Source organism: Dermacentor andersoni, chromosome 2, assembly GCF_023375885.2.
Source record: "Dermacentor andersoni chromosome 2, qqDerAnde1_hic_scaffold, whole genome shotgun sequence".
In the NCBI taxonomy this organism is placed as follows: domain Eukaryota; kingdom Metazoa; phylum Arthropoda; class Arachnida; order Ixodida; family Ixodidae; genus Dermacentor; species Dermacentor andersoni.
In genome coordinates this window covers 170,483,142-170,499,902 of record NC_092815.1, presented here as the reverse complement: position 1 = coordinate 170,499,902, position 16,761 = coordinate 170,483,142, and the positions used below count along the sequence as shown (strand labels likewise).

Here is a 16,761-nt window from a genome sequence, read left to right as displayed (position 1 = left end):
GCGACTCTCTTGCCCGAAGTCGCTTAATGAAACCCACAACAGCTGATCGCTTTCGACCGTAGCGCTTGATCTTCTGGTCACCTCCACGACTGTCGGCTTTCACTTCACCTTTTTCATGCTTGTGCTTTATATAGCGAGTAACTGTGCTGTGACTAATATCAAGCACTGCGCAAAACATATCGCGACAAACACGAATCTCTTGGCCATTTTCTATCCGTACCTTGTAAACAACAGCAAGGCTCCGACGAGGTTCCGCTTCTTTTCCTCTCCTACGTTTTACGGCTGTTGGCGTGCAGTACATCAAAACGAACGCCTTTTGTTCCACGCTACACAGTTCGTAAAACTTCTCCTTGAAACGTTTAGTGGATGCTTCTGTCACAAGCGCACACCTGAGAGTCTTTTTCGCGTGTTTACATTTTGGCAACGGCGCATTCTTGCTTTTACGGTGGTGATGCGGCTTTTTTTCACTTCGCCGTCGACGTCTAGGGATAGATCTTTCGCCGATCTCTTCATTGCCATCCGAATCCATGAACAACGATATCAGAAAAGCGAAGAACTCGCGAAAACACGAACGAAACACTCTGAGCTGTCAGGCAGGAACCAACTCCTTGGCGGGAACTGACAAGGAGGCAGCGATGGCTAAATGACGTCATGCCAAAAGCGCTCTCCTATTGGGCAAATGGATTTGGCTCATTTTGATCCGTGCAACAGCTGGATCTGGCTCAATTTCGATACGAAATACGATCTGCGAACACGTTCGCCTGGCGTTATTTGACCCATTTCGTTGCAACGGTTTTTCTATGAGAAAGTTGCCTAGTTTTTCTTGTCATTACCGTTTTATCTGACCCAGTTTCGGTTTGTGGATTTGGCTCATTTCGAAAAAAAAACTCCTCATATATATATATATATTTTTAAAAATAATTTTACCAATTTTGTTCAGATGTCATACAGTAAGGATTTTTGACATCAATAATAAAGTAACCGCATGGAGCTCCACTGTTCAGCATTGAAGTGTACTAGTAACGGCTTTGCGACTTGGTGCACTTTGGAGCATTGGGTAAGCAGTGCCGCATTTCAACATAAAACATAAAGCATTGTTGTTGTTTGTGTGTTATCTACTGTCTTTTTATTTAGTACAATCTACAGGGGCACTAAAGAGTTTGCAAAATCGTTTTTTACTGATGTAATCTACATGATCTAAGCATTTCAAAAAAAATTATATATATTGCCATGTGCGGCCTTACACACCTTTTTTTTAGTACTTCAAAAGAAGAGAAGTGTCTGCACTTTTGATCCCGTTCATAATGGTGAGGTAGACAGTGCATGGCTACAATTACTGCACTCTCCCCATTCTTAGAGCATGTAAACTAGGCTATGGCCATAATAAATACTTTCTCATAAACATCCTTATAGGTGACCAATGAATAATGTCGAGCACTGCCTTGCATCTGAAAGCACGTGCGCCGATTTCTTTGGGTGTTGACTCCCCATACTCGGCTTTAGGTATCAGGCTTCCTATAAGCTGACCCCTCCCCTCCTTCGGAAAAATCCTGTATCCGCCCCTGTATGCCGTGACCCCTGCGCTTGCATCAGAGATTGGCTCCTTTGGGAAGAAGGCCGCGCAATCTTTTGCTTGAATTTTCAGTTGTTTTCCTGGCAACATTTTGCAGAAAAGATCGTCACCGCGTGATCTATGAACTGTGGTCCTTAGTTCACCATTCCAAAACATGGCAAGGGGACCTTCAAAAGACAACAATGGTCAGCAGACCGAATCGTGCAGCCATGTGCCTCACGCCCAGCCTTGTGCTAAACATTCCCACAGCCACACTCATCAGCACCTTGCGAAGAACTGTAACAGCATTTTATTCTTTCTGCCTTCCAAATTGTGTGGCAAGACCAAAGAAATGGGAGCAGCGAGGAAAAGAAGGAAAGATGACTCTGCATGATAGCTCACCTGGTTAGCGAGGCCATGCAGAGGCCCAGCCAGGCCGTTCATGCCGGCAGCCAGAGAGAGGTACGGGTCTGACAGGGCACTGCCGACAAGGTGGGTTGTGTGTGCGCTCACGTTGCCGCCTTCGTGGTCACTGCAGGCAGGGAGATGGAAACACACGTGAAGCGCTAACCACGAAGTCTCCGTTATGGCAAATTCCACCAGTGGATCTCAGCAAAATTTTACTCCAGATTGAAGAATTCGTGTTCCACTGGTCATTTCGAGTCGACTCACTCTGTCATGGATAAAAGTATGCCCTGCCATTAGGGCATGGACTGAGTCAGAAATTCAAGAGCATGTCACACTGCTTCAGCCTGCTGACCGAACACTTGTATCTGGTTTTAGCAGTTTACGCGTACTACTGCGCACAATGCTGCCCTTTCTTGCATGGTGGCTGCATTCATCGCTGATGTAGCACTTGACTGGAGTTTCAAGGACTATGGATGACATGGATGACAGAAGTGGCAGCACTATAGCTAGGCTAATATCTCAGTTGTAAAAGACACCTAATCTCTGCAGAAATTACACTGTTTTACAAGCTCTCTGCGTGTGGTATCGCCTGCAACAATACAACTCGGAGCTGCTTGTTTTCCACCGACAGATACAAATTCACAACTTCAGAGTGCCCACTTGAAAGATATGGGCAACTCCTTCAATTTGACCAGAGAAATTTGCGATGGACAGAGTTCCAATAGGATACAGTGCAAGCAGTACTGAGATAAGAAAGAAAGACAGGACAGGTATTAAAACCTCATCTTCAGAAATGGAAGTAAAATTGGTAGAATTATCCTGCTGGTCAAATTAAACGTGGGGCCAAAAAAATGCCGAAACACACAGCTGATTCATTGGAAATAATTGCCCCAATTCTCAAATGCCCTTGAATAGATTGTGCAATAATTTTTTTTATGAGTTCGAGGTAGAAAACTACACATAGAAATAAAATTAGAGCTCCCAAACAAAATTTAAAAAAATTAAATTATGGGGTTTTACGTGCCAAAACCACTTTCTGATTATGAGGCACGCTGTAGTGTGGGACTCCGGAAATTGACCACCTGGGGTTCTTTAACGTGCACCTAAATCTAAGTACACGGGTGTTTTCGCATTTCGCCCCCGTCGAAATGCGGCCGCCGTGGCCGGGATTCGATCCCGCGACCTTGTGCTCAGCAGCCCAACACCATAGCCACTGAGCAACCACGGCGGGTAGCTCCCAAACAAAGTACAAATTTAATGCACACCTAATTTTTTAGCACGAAAGATGTATGCTTCCAATTCTGACAAAAAAACAAAACAAAAAAACAGGGCGATATGCGAGAACAATACCTTCACAGAATGGAAATTTACCTGCTTAATGTCCATCGTCGTCACTCTCAGACAGCACCTTATCACTGCACCTTTCTTTTAGCTCCTAAGTAATTTATGTCTATCACATGTCCTTCGTGCGGTTAAAAACTAAATTATGGGATTTTACGTCCCAAAACCACGCTCTGGTCATGAGGCACACCGTAGTAGGGGACTCCGGAAATTTGGCCGCCTTGGGGTTCTTTAGCGCGTCCCTAAATCTAAGTACACAAGTGCTTTCGCATTTCGCCCCCACTGAAATGTGGCTGCTGTGGCCGGGATTTGATCGCGCGACCTCATTTAACAGCCCAACACCACAGCCACTAAGCAACCATGGCAGGCATCTTTTGTACGGTTAAAGCATGCTTGATATTCCACATTTATCAAGTGAATACACAAGTGCAAATGGTATGGTGCTTTACGCCTAGACTAACCATTTCAATAGATTGCCGTCTGGTGCATTTTTTTGAATGCCAAGAACACGTGATGCAACTTGTAGTTGCTAGTTTAACATGTTAAATAAACTAAAACCTAATTAATTTTGATTTCACCGGACTGAAAGAATGTCCGAATTGACCGAATGTCAAACCATCGAGGGTACCAAGCGAAGAACAAACAAATGCTTACTACATCAAAAAGCTTTCATTTACTGAATGAATCCACAAATTCCGTTTCCATTTTGCACAAAAGCGGTGCAGAAACTGCAATTCTCATCGGTTCGTGCACGACTGGCTCTCACAGTGGTGAAGGCCTCGCGACTTTTTTCACAGTGCGGCCGCGGTGCACGCCTTCGTCTGAGACACGTTTTTCACTACCGCGCACAGATACTGAGCATTTTTCACCAGTGAGCTGGTCCCCAACAGATTTTCCGTCCATCGTGACCATCTTCTTCCTTGACAGCTTTGCAACGAGTCAAAAACTACTGTTTGTCGCAACTGCTGTGGACGAAACTGTGGTGGTTACTGATGCGATCATGGATGGCGACTATGCAGTTATGAAGTAATGCGGCCAATGCGGTTGTTATGCGCTCAGGTAGACGCAAGAATAAAGGCTCTAAGGGCACAAATAGACACGAAGCATTCCATCGTTGCTGTCATTCACGTACGTTTTCTGCTGATGATGATAACAATGCGGACTCTGCCGCTTTGCTTTGGTTGGACGCCAGCGCCATTCTTGCTCTTAAGCATCGCACATTTGCAGTGCTGTTTTAACACGCATTTGAATGTGTGTTAAGACATTCTTTTTCCTCTTTCTATAGGGGTGTGCTAATACCAAATAGTAGATTTCAAATCGAATATAAGAAAACTTAACACAAACATTTATGCTTGCAATTTTTGTGCAAGAAAGAGTGCAGCACATGCTCAGGAGGCTTAACACGTTATTTAAAGAATCTTGCTAGCCATCAGTAACTTGGGCACCTAGGAATTGACATGTATAGTATGCTCTACTCTTACAAAGACAACCCTAAAGTGGTATGCCAGCACTGATAACTCTTCATTTATGAAGGTCTGGAAAATATCTTTATCGATAGAATGTCTCTCACACAAATTCTTTTTCTGTAGATAATGTTTACTACTCCCACTACTACTACTACTACTACTACTACTACTACTACTACTACTACTACTACTACTACTACTACTACTACTGCCAAATAGAATTAAGTACTTTTTGCCCTCGGAAGCTGAAGAAATAGCGAAGTTGTCCTAAATAGCATTGGGGTTTTCAGTTTACAGTGGGCCATACTGTGCATAATGGCAGTCTTCATTTGGTTAGAAATTATTGCTCTCCAGTTTTCTTCCCAAAAACAGGAGTGTTTTATCCATCTTTACGGCTGGTAGTTTCTGTGGGTTATCATCAGCTCGTTAAGGCCAATCTGCGCAGCAGACAAAAGTGGGGAATGCGCACCATGTCACTCGGCAATGCTCCGCGCGGTTATCGGCGCCAATATAGTGAACAGTTCTCAAATCGGGAGCCCCACGGCACGTTCACGCAACGTCTTCACACACGCTTCCGTGCTTTCCACACATGCTTCTTTTGTTGTTCGCTCTGTTCGCACAGCATACATAGTTTCTATCGTTATCATCAACCTGGTTGAACCTTGTAGTGATAGAGATTGCACGCCATGAGAATGCGGCACACATCATGCTACCGACCACAGGTGGGTCATTCACCAAAGGTACCGATATTCGGAAAATTTAATATTAGATAGTATTCAATCCGTGAATTGATTTATTGGGATGCTCACCATTCGATTCGAAATCAAATATTTGAGTAATTGCACACCCCTACTATTTTTTTAGAAAAAAAAAAGATTTGCATTATTACACAACTTGCCCCGCTCATTTCTACAGCAGTTGTTTTTTACCTGTGGTCCACTTGGCAGGAACCCTGGCACAGAGCTTTCCTGCCAAGGGAAGCGAAGCGACCTGGTGCGAAGTGGGGTTGTGAGGCCTTAGGTAGATGCCACTTTAGCGGCCTAACAATGAATAATGACACGTTGCTGCGAATTTCTTATTTTGTGTGCTTCTCCATTATGAACTCTGTATCAACAGTCGTGATCCTGCTTGAACATAAGACAAGCAACGGTTCTTGCGTAGTGCGCATTGCGATCGGCTAGGGACGAACATAGCAAAGTAGGTACTTCTCCGTAGTACCTAGGTGTAGTCCCCAGATTTCTGTCTCACAACTTGCACACGTACACAAACGTCGGGCAAAGACGGCGCAGCTCTCGCGTGTCTTCACCGTTGAGAAATTGAAAATGTGCTATGGCGGCCTGTTGTTCCTGACGCTGTTCAGAGACGCACATTAGTCTATTTTTGCAGCTTCGAACAAGTGGTCACAAGACTAACTTTCGATTTACACGGCAGATGCAGAAGTGTAACGCAACTAGCGTGCTGACAGCCTGGCTGCATACATTTGGGGGATGGTGAGGGGGGGGGGAGTATTTCAAAATCACTGACAAGACCCACACAGTGCCAACGATGGTTACGCTGGAATGGTGACTGAGTCACATGATGTGTAGCCTGCACTTTCGCCTGTCGCAAAGATTGGCCTTACGATAACCCACCTGCCGCAAGGATGGGAATGCCCTTTCATATTGGGGAAAAAGAAATTGAAAAGCAAGACCTTCGAAACAATAAAAGATTGCCATAAAACACAGGTCTACTATTAAACTGAGAACCTCATTGGCATTCCATAGAACATAACAACAGGGGGGAAAGCACTAGCTTCTATTACACAGACATTCTATAGATAAAAAAATATTTTCTAGACCGTCCTAAGCTAAAATTTATCTGTAATCAGTGCTGGTATACTAATTTGGAGTTCTAAAATACCAGCAGTAAAAGTAGACCATACTGTATACAGTCAAACCTCGTTAAACCGCAGTTGGCCGAAGCTCGCAAAAAGTATGCATTAAACGGTAGTACAGTTTAACCGAAATAGCATGAGATCGCCCACTTACCTTTCGAAAACGGAACATGGAACTCAGAGACAGTGCGATGAAAGGAAAAAAAAAGCGTGCAGTATTTATTCACTTCATGCGACAAAGGTGTTATTTTCATTTGATGCTGCGGTGGCCCAGCATGACGACAGCGGTCTCAAACTTACTGAAGCAGCGTGCCAGCTTTTCAGCCAGCCCCCTCTTCTCAGCAAACACTCGCATGGCAGATTCCTCGTTGGCATTACGTATTCTCCGTGCACGCGTGCGGTAGTTCTGCAGAAGTCCTGGGGTGGCTTTTTCATTGCCGGGTGCTGTTCTCGTCGCGACGATTGCATTCATGAGGCTGACGTAATGCACAGTCGCTTTCCGTGTTGTCCTCATCACTGTTGCTAGTCGAAACTTTGGCAACAACAGAGGCAACGATGGCGAAAAGTCGAACCTCGTAGCCGACATCTCTTCGCGGTCGCAGCAGCGCTGCCGAGAAACTTCTTCGCATTCGAAATGCCACACACCGTAGTCAATGGTAGATCCCTGTCGCGTGTCAGCGCCGACTTCTTCGTGTCACGTTCGATAGCACAGACAATGCCTAATTTTTCTTCCATGCTGAGCACCCGTCGTCTTTTTTATCCGAGCTTCGGCGTGACGCGAGTCCTCGCTTGCATGACGCCACAACGCTCTCTCTTGATGTTGATGTGGCTTCACGTGCAAACGTGCAGGGCGCTTGGAGGCCGTTGTTCCAATCTCTGAGGCTTGTTGTTCTGCCAGACTGCCCGATGAAGACGATGCACCGCCATGTTTGCGCGACAAAAAGTGGAAACGCTATGTTTTAAGCGATGTGTACGCAATAAGCTGGTACGGTTTATGCGGATACAAAACACATTATGTTCAATGGCCGCTGAGTTGGGGATTTGACTTTACTACTTTTAAAACGAAACTACTGTTTAAGCGGGTACGGTTTAACAAGGTTTTACTGTATCTTGATTGCTGTGTGCCTAAGTTACTGGTAGCTTAATTGTTACCTTCTTGTTATGCAATGCTAGGAGACTCCCTAACATGTGCAGCACTGCCTTTTTTTTTCTTGCATAAAATTGATAAGCATTACATTTTTTGTTATACAATAAAACCTCGTTAAACTGTACCCGTTGAAACAGTAGTTTCATTTTAAAAGTAGTAAAGTCGATGCAGTGGCCTTTGAACACAATGCGTTTTGTATCCGCACAAACCGTATCAGCTTACTACGTGCGTATCGGTTAACACGTAGTGTTTCCACTTTTCGTAGCGCAATCATGGCGGTGCATTGTCCCCATCGGGCAGTCCGCCCGAACAACAAGCCTCAGACGTCTGAACAATGGGCTCCAAGCGCCCTGTGCGTTTGCGTGTGAAGCCACATCAACATCAACATCATTTCGGCGCTGTGCCAGAGGGCATTGTGGCGTCATATAAGCTAGGACTCGCATCATGCCGAAGCTCGGATAAAAAACACTGGGTGCTCAGCATAGAAGAAAAATTGGACATCGTTTGTGTCATCGAATGTGGCACAAAGAAGTCTGCACTGGCATGCGACAGGGATCTACCATTGACTACGGTGTGTGGCATTTGGAATGCGAACTTGCTCGGTGGCGCTGCTGCGACCACGAAAAGATGTCGGCCACGAGGTTAGACTTTTCGCCATCATTGCCTCTGTTGTTGCTGAAGTGTCGCATAAAGACAGTGGTGATGATGAGACAGAAAGCAACAGCACGGGCGACTCAGGCGCGACAGTGGCAGATGCTGCGCGTTACTTCAGCGTCATGAATGCATTCGTTGCGACGATAACAGCACCCGCAATGAAAAAGCCACCCCATTGACTTCCGCAGCGCTACCGCGCCCGTGCAAGGAGAATATGCAACAACAACGAGGAATCTGCCATGCGTGTGTTTGCCAAGGAGATGGGGCTGGCTAAAAAGCTGGCTCGCAGCTTCAGTAAGTTTGAGGCTGCTGTCGTCGCCGCTTGGCTGCCGTGGCATCAAACGAAAATAACTTTTGTCGCACGAAGTGAATAAATACAGCATGTTTTTGCCCTTTCATTGCACTCTCCCCGAGTTCTGTTTCTGACAGGTAAGTGGGCGATCTCATGCTATTTCGGTTAAGCAGTACTACTGCTTAGTACATACTTTTTCTGCGCTTCGGCGAACTACGGTTTTCGATATATCTGATATCTCGAAATATTTCATATTCGGCTCTTTTTCTTGATTCAATATTCAATTTTAAATTTACTATTGTCTATTCGAGCACCCCTAGTAAATACCACAATAACTCATTGTGGGATAGTGGTTTTCGCTTTAAAATATTTCTGGGGCAGGCCTAAAACATCAGCCTTCGATGAGAGATGACGATGCGTTCGACACGATCACTGTGACCTAAGCACGGTCAAGACAGATGCAGTCGCTATTGGAGCCACCACAGGGGTCCCCATTTGGGGTAAGATGCGTGCGTGCTGCCCAGCCAAGTTTGAATGATCTGGCGAAGGCCAATTTCAGGATCGAAAGAACGAAACTTTGGACCCACTGAAAGGTATGGATGCCGACTGGGACTGTCGAACGGAATCAAATCAACTGAAATCTACTGTATCTATATAAACATTAAAGAAAAAGACAGTTCTGTTACGGTTTTAATGCTATTTAAAATCGACGCTCTAGTGCTGCTGAATTACTCGTGTGGCGATATGCAAACAACATTCAGAGTAGGAGCACCAGGTGTCGCGCTTCCCGAAAGCCCGACAAGGTATCCCTCCAAGCACCTGTGGATGGTGAGGTAGAGGCGCATGAGCTCGGTGAAGCTTGGGTCATCGTAACCCAGCATGGCAGTGAAATTGGCCGACCAGTCCTTGGACACGTCAATGGCACCAATGCTGCTGCCGTCTCGGAACAGGTTGCGGTAGATGGTGGCCGCGATAGGGGGCAGCTTTGCCAGTAGAGCCATCGTGTCATCAAACGTGTGCTGCACACACAAAGGGGAAACAGTGAGGCACAAACAGCCCTTCATAAGAAAGAAAGCGCAACTTTTTTCTGTCGCAAAGGTGTGGTGGAAATGTTTTTTTCCCAGTGTCTTTCGAATATGGCAGCTTGCCTCACAGTGGCACATAAGCCATGTACAGTGCAACAATGCAATGCTCGCTGCAAATTCACGCGGAATACTCTGCGCAGCTCACACTGATTGATTCACGGAATGTAAAGTCTGAAATCAACAATAAAGTGAATGATGAAAATAACGATACTGTAGAAATGAATGAACTTAATGGAAAATCAGAGGGGAAAAAGTCCTGACACCTATCGGAAGGGATGTGAGGTAAAGGCAGTAGGAAAGAATCTCTAGATTCTGAGTCCACATTCCCCCTCCCCCCCTCCCCTTCTGCGCTGTCACCCTTTTACTCTATTCCTTGGCAATCTTGGTTTTAGTTCTTGGTATTGTGTTTCTTTTTTTTGTGTGTGTGGCTCTATGACGTCAATACTTTGGACGGGCATCGACACTGAATGTGCTCACCTCCCAGTAGGTGGCCTTGGGCACTCCCTTGTTGTAGGCCTGCACAAACTTGCTCTCAGTGTTGCAGGCTGTGATGGCACAGCTCAGCTGGGACATGGGGTGCACGTGCGAGGGGAAGTTGTTCAGCATAGTCACCACGTGCGAGGGAAGGTCCGCCTGCTGTGCCCACGCCTTGGACACCCACTTCACCTGCAAGCAGGGCAAGGAGCATTCCAGCACGTCTGAAAGGCTCCTCGACTCCATTCAGTGTGCCCGACAGCAACGGAAGCTGATGGAAATATGTGTCTTTAATGAGGCAACACACTAATCAAGAAGTAATAATAACGTGCAACATGCATGACAGGGGAATCAATAATCACAGTAGCTTCCAGGCAAGGCAGTCATTAACTTGTAGAGAATATTGTCCTTGTTTGGTAAAATAGTTGCCAGTATCTTAGCGCCAACAAAACAGCACTCTAGTGTGAAATGTGCCGGATACACTTGCACATGGTGCACAGATATTGCTAGTTTCATGGACCATAAACTAGGGGTTTATGAATGCTTGAATATATGAATACGAATCTGATAGTGAATGTTTCAGTATAGTGAATGTTCGAATAATTCAATTCGCAAATCAAATATCTACTATTTGAGTTTTCGAATATTTAGTACATTTGGTCAAAGCCCTAGCATGGTTGGTGCCCTTAACATGCCTAACCTTTTCACAGTGCCCGGTCTCTGTCGGTACCTTCGTCAGTCAGGAGGACTGATCAAAACGATAACGCAATGTGGACAAAGTAAACGGCAACAAAAGAACAAACCGAGGAGGCAACAAACCTGTTCGGGTGTGGGGATGTCGCCTGTGAGCAGTAGCCAGAAGAGGCCTTCGGGAAGGGGCTCCTCCCCGCCAGGCGCCTTGGGCAGCAGCTTGCGGATCTGGGGGATCGAGTAGTCGCGGAAGGCAATGCCCTCCTCGGGGTCCAGATGCGACGTTTCGGTCACCAAGCCTTTGATGCCTCGCATACCACCGTAGATCTGCAGTCGCAGCACGACATATGATGAAGTGGCATGATGAAACTTGCAGCTCACGCCTCATAAAGAAATTTTCGGTGGAAAAAGTGTGACTGTGGGAAGAAGCAAGCAGTACATGCGAGTGTGCAGGGGTGCCTATTCTGGACACCATCAAGTTCCACCATGTTGTCAGATTTGCAACCTTGTTATTTTGATTGGCTTACAGCACGGCTACACCCTCGCTGATGGCTCAAAACTCAAACATGGTGGAATCTGTCACTGTCCAGAATAATACCCCAGACACAATTGACTTTCCTATGTCTGACGTGCACTTCCCGTCGACAATATTGCATGCCATCACAATGAACTTAGCCTTGGCTGCAATTATAAAAAAAGAAGTGTCAAACTGGACCTTCACATTTCCTTGTTTTTACAGCAAAGCTGTTTATGGCTGGGGTTCCGTGAATTTTTCATGTCCGTCAACAAAATCTGCATGTGCAAAAACTCAGCTCCTGAATTTGATGCAAAATCGCTTCATTCTATGCAAAAGCTTATACGTCTCATCACTTGGATATGCATTTTCAGTAGACCAGTTATTAATAGGCACCATTTTCAAAATCAGTAGACTCTCAGGTAGATAATAATTAGATAACTTTTTTTACAGGCTAGTTCCCTCAGGATCACGTCCCTGTGTAGACACAAAACCCCCCATACGTGGGCTAATCCTGAAGATAGTGCAATGCCGGGCCGATCTGCGGCAGCGGTGAAGTAGGCATTAAGCATTCCCTATAAGTGGGCCGATCCCAAAGATAGAGCAATACCGAGCCGACCCGCGGTGGAGGTGAAGCAGGCGTTAAGCACTTCCCATACGTGCGCTGATCTCGAAGATAGTGCAATCCCGGGCCAACCCACGGCAGAAGTGCAGTTCGCCATTAAGGGATCCACGTACACAGCTTCACTGGTCATCCTTTTTCACAGAGTGGAAAGGCACTGAGTTTTTACAGCGAAGCTGTTAAGGGCTAGTTCCCCCAAGATCGTGTCAGCGTGTAGATAAAACTCGCCATACGCGGGCCGATCTCGAAGATAGTGCAATGCCGGGCCATCCTGCGGCGGCGGTGCAGTTCACCATTAAGGGGCCCACGTACACAGCTTCGCTGGTCATTCTTCTTCACAGAGTGCAAAGGCACCGAGTTTTTTGCTTGCTTATGGGGGTATGAGCCATTGCTTAAGGGGCATGAGCCATTCATTGTCTTATGTCATGGAAAACTTTCTAGTTGGGTAGGCACAGAAATGTTTACTAATTTAATAACAGAGGTGATACGAGAATGTGTGTAGTACCTATCGTCACAATGACCACTGATAAGGACAATAAATGTGTTCGTACCTTTGTTCAAAATTCTATGTCACCTCTGTGTCGTGTGCTAAACAGGAGCCTTATTCAGAAACAATCAGTTTTGCCAATACTATCCTCTGGGCCACGCCTTCGGCATCGGCGCGTATAGATTGCCCGTTATAGCAAAATCGGATGAGCTGATTGGCTGCCTGAGCACCATGTCATCCGATTTTGCTCAACCAGCCAATCAGTGTGCGCCTGATGGCGATACTATCCCCTCGGTGATAGTATTGCCGAAGTGTATCGTTTCAGAATACGTCTCCAGCTTTACTGGTCATCCACCTTCACAGATTGGAATGGCTCATGATTCTTTTTTTGGAGGTGTTCTTATTCATTCATATATCAACCCATGTTGGCAACCACAGAAAACCATAGCAAACAGGCCTGGCCTGTCTCAAATGATGTCAAGACCTTTTGATAGGATTGAGCAGCTTTGGCCCATCAGAAGTCCGAGTAGCAGCACCAATTCAGCAAAATTAAGATCTGCCCGTATGATACTAAAAAACGAGCTTGCAATTATGTGACATTCAGGTTTTGAGTTTGTTACTACATATTACCTTTTATGCATGACAGACACACCTTTATGAAGCACACAATCTAGTTGACATCATATACACTAAGCCTAACATAATTACTAGTATAACAGATTGTCCAGTGCTTGAGTGTTAACATTCAAGAGTTAAACACCATACAAACACACACACATAGGTGCACACCAATACACGCCAACGTACCACTCTGAACTGAAGAATAAAGTGCCAACAAGAAACATTTACACACTAGGTTGTCTGATTTAACTAAAACCTAAATTATAGAATCAAAACATCGTAATTTCCTAGCTACTTGTTGACAGTAACAGCCCGTGCACGTTATGCACCAGCTGTGCTGCCACCCCTTTCGCTCACGACCTTTAATCAATGCCAAACTTCGCGGCAACAAGTGTAAACATGGTGACAACATGCTACAGACCGACCTCTCCTCCACTACACAGTGTGATTAAGATATTTACATGCCTACTGTGACCTACCATGACCGACACTTTCATAACCAGCTACAACAGGCACACAGTCCTTGGTGTGTCATCCCAAGCTCACCGCGTAAAGCTTCCTCAGCCACACATTAATTCAGCTTTGAAGAGAAGAGACTTCAGCAAGAAGGGCAAATTGATGTTTCTGACATTGCACCTTCATGCCAGAGACATCACAATGCTCGTGTTTACAAACATGTCTATACATGCTGCAGCAACACACCCAGGAGAACTTCCTTGTGATGAGGTAGCGGGCTAAACAAACACACCTCTGATGCATCCAGTTCTCAACTATTCTTTGTGCAGACAAATCTGCAATCAGCCTCATTAGTGCATAGTCTCAAATGCTTTTCAATGTATTGCAGTGTATTGGGCAGCGTGTTGCATGACTTGGATGCTCCCACATTCATCTGGCGCAGTGTGAATGTTTAGCCTTTAGTCTTATGTCCTTTAGGCGATGGGAAGTCACCACAATCTAATTGTTTGAATGAAACTACACCAAGCCAAGGCATTCGTTATGGTCTTCAATGACACTAGTCAACAAACACAGAATAAATTATATAGATGTTCCAAGCATCCAGTCCGAGGACTGTTCGCAAGAAGCCAGATACATAAGGGCCACAATAATTTGTATTGTACACTTGCCTTAAACATGACGTTTTTTGCTACTATATATGCTCTTCCTTTCCAGGATTATTTTTCATGGAGCTCTTGAAGAAATGGCAAAACACTGCAGCCAGTGGCTACGCCAATCCATGCCCTAAGCTACACATGCTGCTGCAGCAGTCTTATTCTATATTTTTTTTTTTTCAGGAACAAGTTGCTCGTCTCACGGACCCATAATAGCGACAGAGTGAAAAGCCTCAGCCAACGCACCATGTCAATGGTGACCTCGCCGACGACCTGGCTGCCACATTTCTGACGGAACTCCTTCACCTGGGACTGGAATGTCTTGATCTTGCTGGCCATCAGGCCTTTCAGGTCCTGCATACACACACATACACAAACACATTTCACTCCATATTTTGTTCTTTTTTTTTCTTGTTCTCAAAGAATGCATACACCATGGGATAGGTACAGAATAAGCGCAACAATGTGCTGAACGAATAGCCAAGCAACAGGTCAGTAAACATCCTAACATACTGAAAACAATGAACTGGACTTATGCATATTTTTAAAGGGACACTAAAGGCAAATACTAAGTACATGTAGACTGTTTATATACGATTCCAGAAACCCTGCAACACTTGTTTAGTGCCAGGAAAGGACTTAGTTTACGGGAAAATTGCATCTGAAGGGTCTGAATACGTTTTCCGGAATTCAAATCTTTCACCACCCAACTGGGGGAGTGGTGACGTTGCATACGCCATCACCACCCTTTGCTGCTATCAGTGAGTAAAACGGCGCCCAACAGACGGCAGCAATGAGGAACTTCGCCGCTACAGCTGCTTTTTGGTCAAGTGGCGTAGACCGTTCGGACGTCCTGTGACATAACATGGAACTTGAATTCTCTGCTATTTGCAGTTTGTGCGAGTTCTGCGAGCCAGCAAAACCAGTGCAGAACTACGCTATAACGAAACTACTGAAACACGAAAGTGTTGGCGGCGCGGAGTTGTGCGAAAATAAAGCCTTCCAAGTGCCCGCGTCACTGTGAAGGGTAATTTCAATTAGTTCTTTTTTCTAAAAATGAAATATAACTGGACAAGTAGCTTTTTGTTTCATCTTATTATACAATCCAATGCTGTCTTTTGCAAGGAGTGGTTGAGTACTAGTGACAGAATTTAACTGAGGAGTGCTTTCGTCATCAGGCAAGTTCTTGAACGTCCTGGGGGAGTCTCTAATCATGTCCTGCATTTACCACAGTTTCTCGATTATTAACCCTTTCGCTGTCACTGACGTACCGGTACGTCATCGCGCTTCGCCCCCACGGTGTCACTGACGTACCGGTACGTTCTCTATCGCGCGTTCAAAATTTCGCGCCTGAGCGCAAAAACAGGCGCTCCTGGATTGGCCACGCCATCTGTTGACTCTTTCTACAAGTTCGTATATTCGCTCCGACCTGTGTTAACCCATGTATTGAAGAGTACGGTGCGACTGCCACTCCCCACTTTCTCTTTGCTGAGTGGCGCGGTGGCTCCGCGTTCGCTGGATCATGCGTCGCGCGCGTGTGGTTATGGGTTCAAGGGTTGTTCTTCCTTCTCCGCGGGTTTGAAGGTTTTTATTTTTATTCTGTTGGTGTGCCTGCTACGGCGCGTCAAGTTCAGGCGCACGTGCCGTTGCCTCTCCAAAAGGGGTGACTCGATTGCTGCTTTCGCTTTCTCGCCGCACCCTCGCTTCCGACTTGCAGCAGTAAACGTAAAGCCCTTCGAACTTTGTTTAGCCTTTTTTCATCTCCCTCTGTCTTCTTGATCACGCAACGTCCCATTTCTCTCCGTTGCGCGGGCGACTGAAAGCGCATCCTCCCTGCGCGCGGTTACTTTCGGATGGCTCGGCGCGCGGGACCTTCGTCTGCTCATGGGAGCGGTGGCTGAATTCCGATTCAGAATACGAGCCGAGCTCGGATTCGGACTCGGACAAAGTCGCTTGAGACGAAGAGGGTTCCGCATCGTCAGATTCGGATGTTGAACAGATTTTATAGTCAGGCTGATGATGATGATGATGTTTACTAACAACAGCTGCAGAACACTGAAATGTGCATATTGCATTGACTATGTTATTTGTATACCAATCATAATCAAAAATAAATTGCTGTGTTCATTCCCTGTTATGCTCGTTCCCTGAAACCAAGCCGACACTGGGGGTGCGTCACGGCCAGAAACGTCCGACAGCGAAAGGGTTAAAGGGCCCCTGAAACGGTTCGGACAAATTTTGTTAACGCGTAGGGTACAGCTTAAGTACAACATTCGCAGCACAATTTAAGTGAAGTGTTACGTATTAACGGAGCTACAAGCGATTAGCAGTTACCCTCCTCCCTAGCCATGCCTTTCCTTCTCAACTCGTTCGCCGAGCGAGCGGGGCTAAGCTCCGCCTTCACTGGTTCTGCATCACGATGCGAC

The 16,761-nt window shown here is 45.8% G+C and overlaps 1 protein-coding gene across 2 annotated transcripts in view; it reads right to left on the bottom strand.

Annotated features, from left to right (window-relative positions):
• Positions 1-16,761, bottom strand: part of kdn (citrate synthase) — a 58,234-nt gene that overhangs the window by 14,357 nt on the left and 27,116 nt on the right. For both annotated transcript variants that reach the window (XM_050187271.3, XM_055076046.2), the window contains exons 3-7: positions 14,582-14,689; positions 11,112-11,309; positions 10,296-10,484; positions 9,553-9,752; positions 1,955-2,084 (exon numbers count right to left, since the gene is read on the bottom strand). In XM_050187271.3, coding sequence (XP_050043228.1) covers positions 1,955-2,084; positions 9,553-9,752; positions 10,296-10,484; positions 11,112-11,309; positions 14,582-14,689 — 825 coding nt within the window. The remainder of the gene's footprint in view (positions 1-1,954; positions 2,085-9,552; positions 9,753-10,295; positions 10,485-11,111; positions 11,310-14,581; positions 14,690-16,761) is intronic.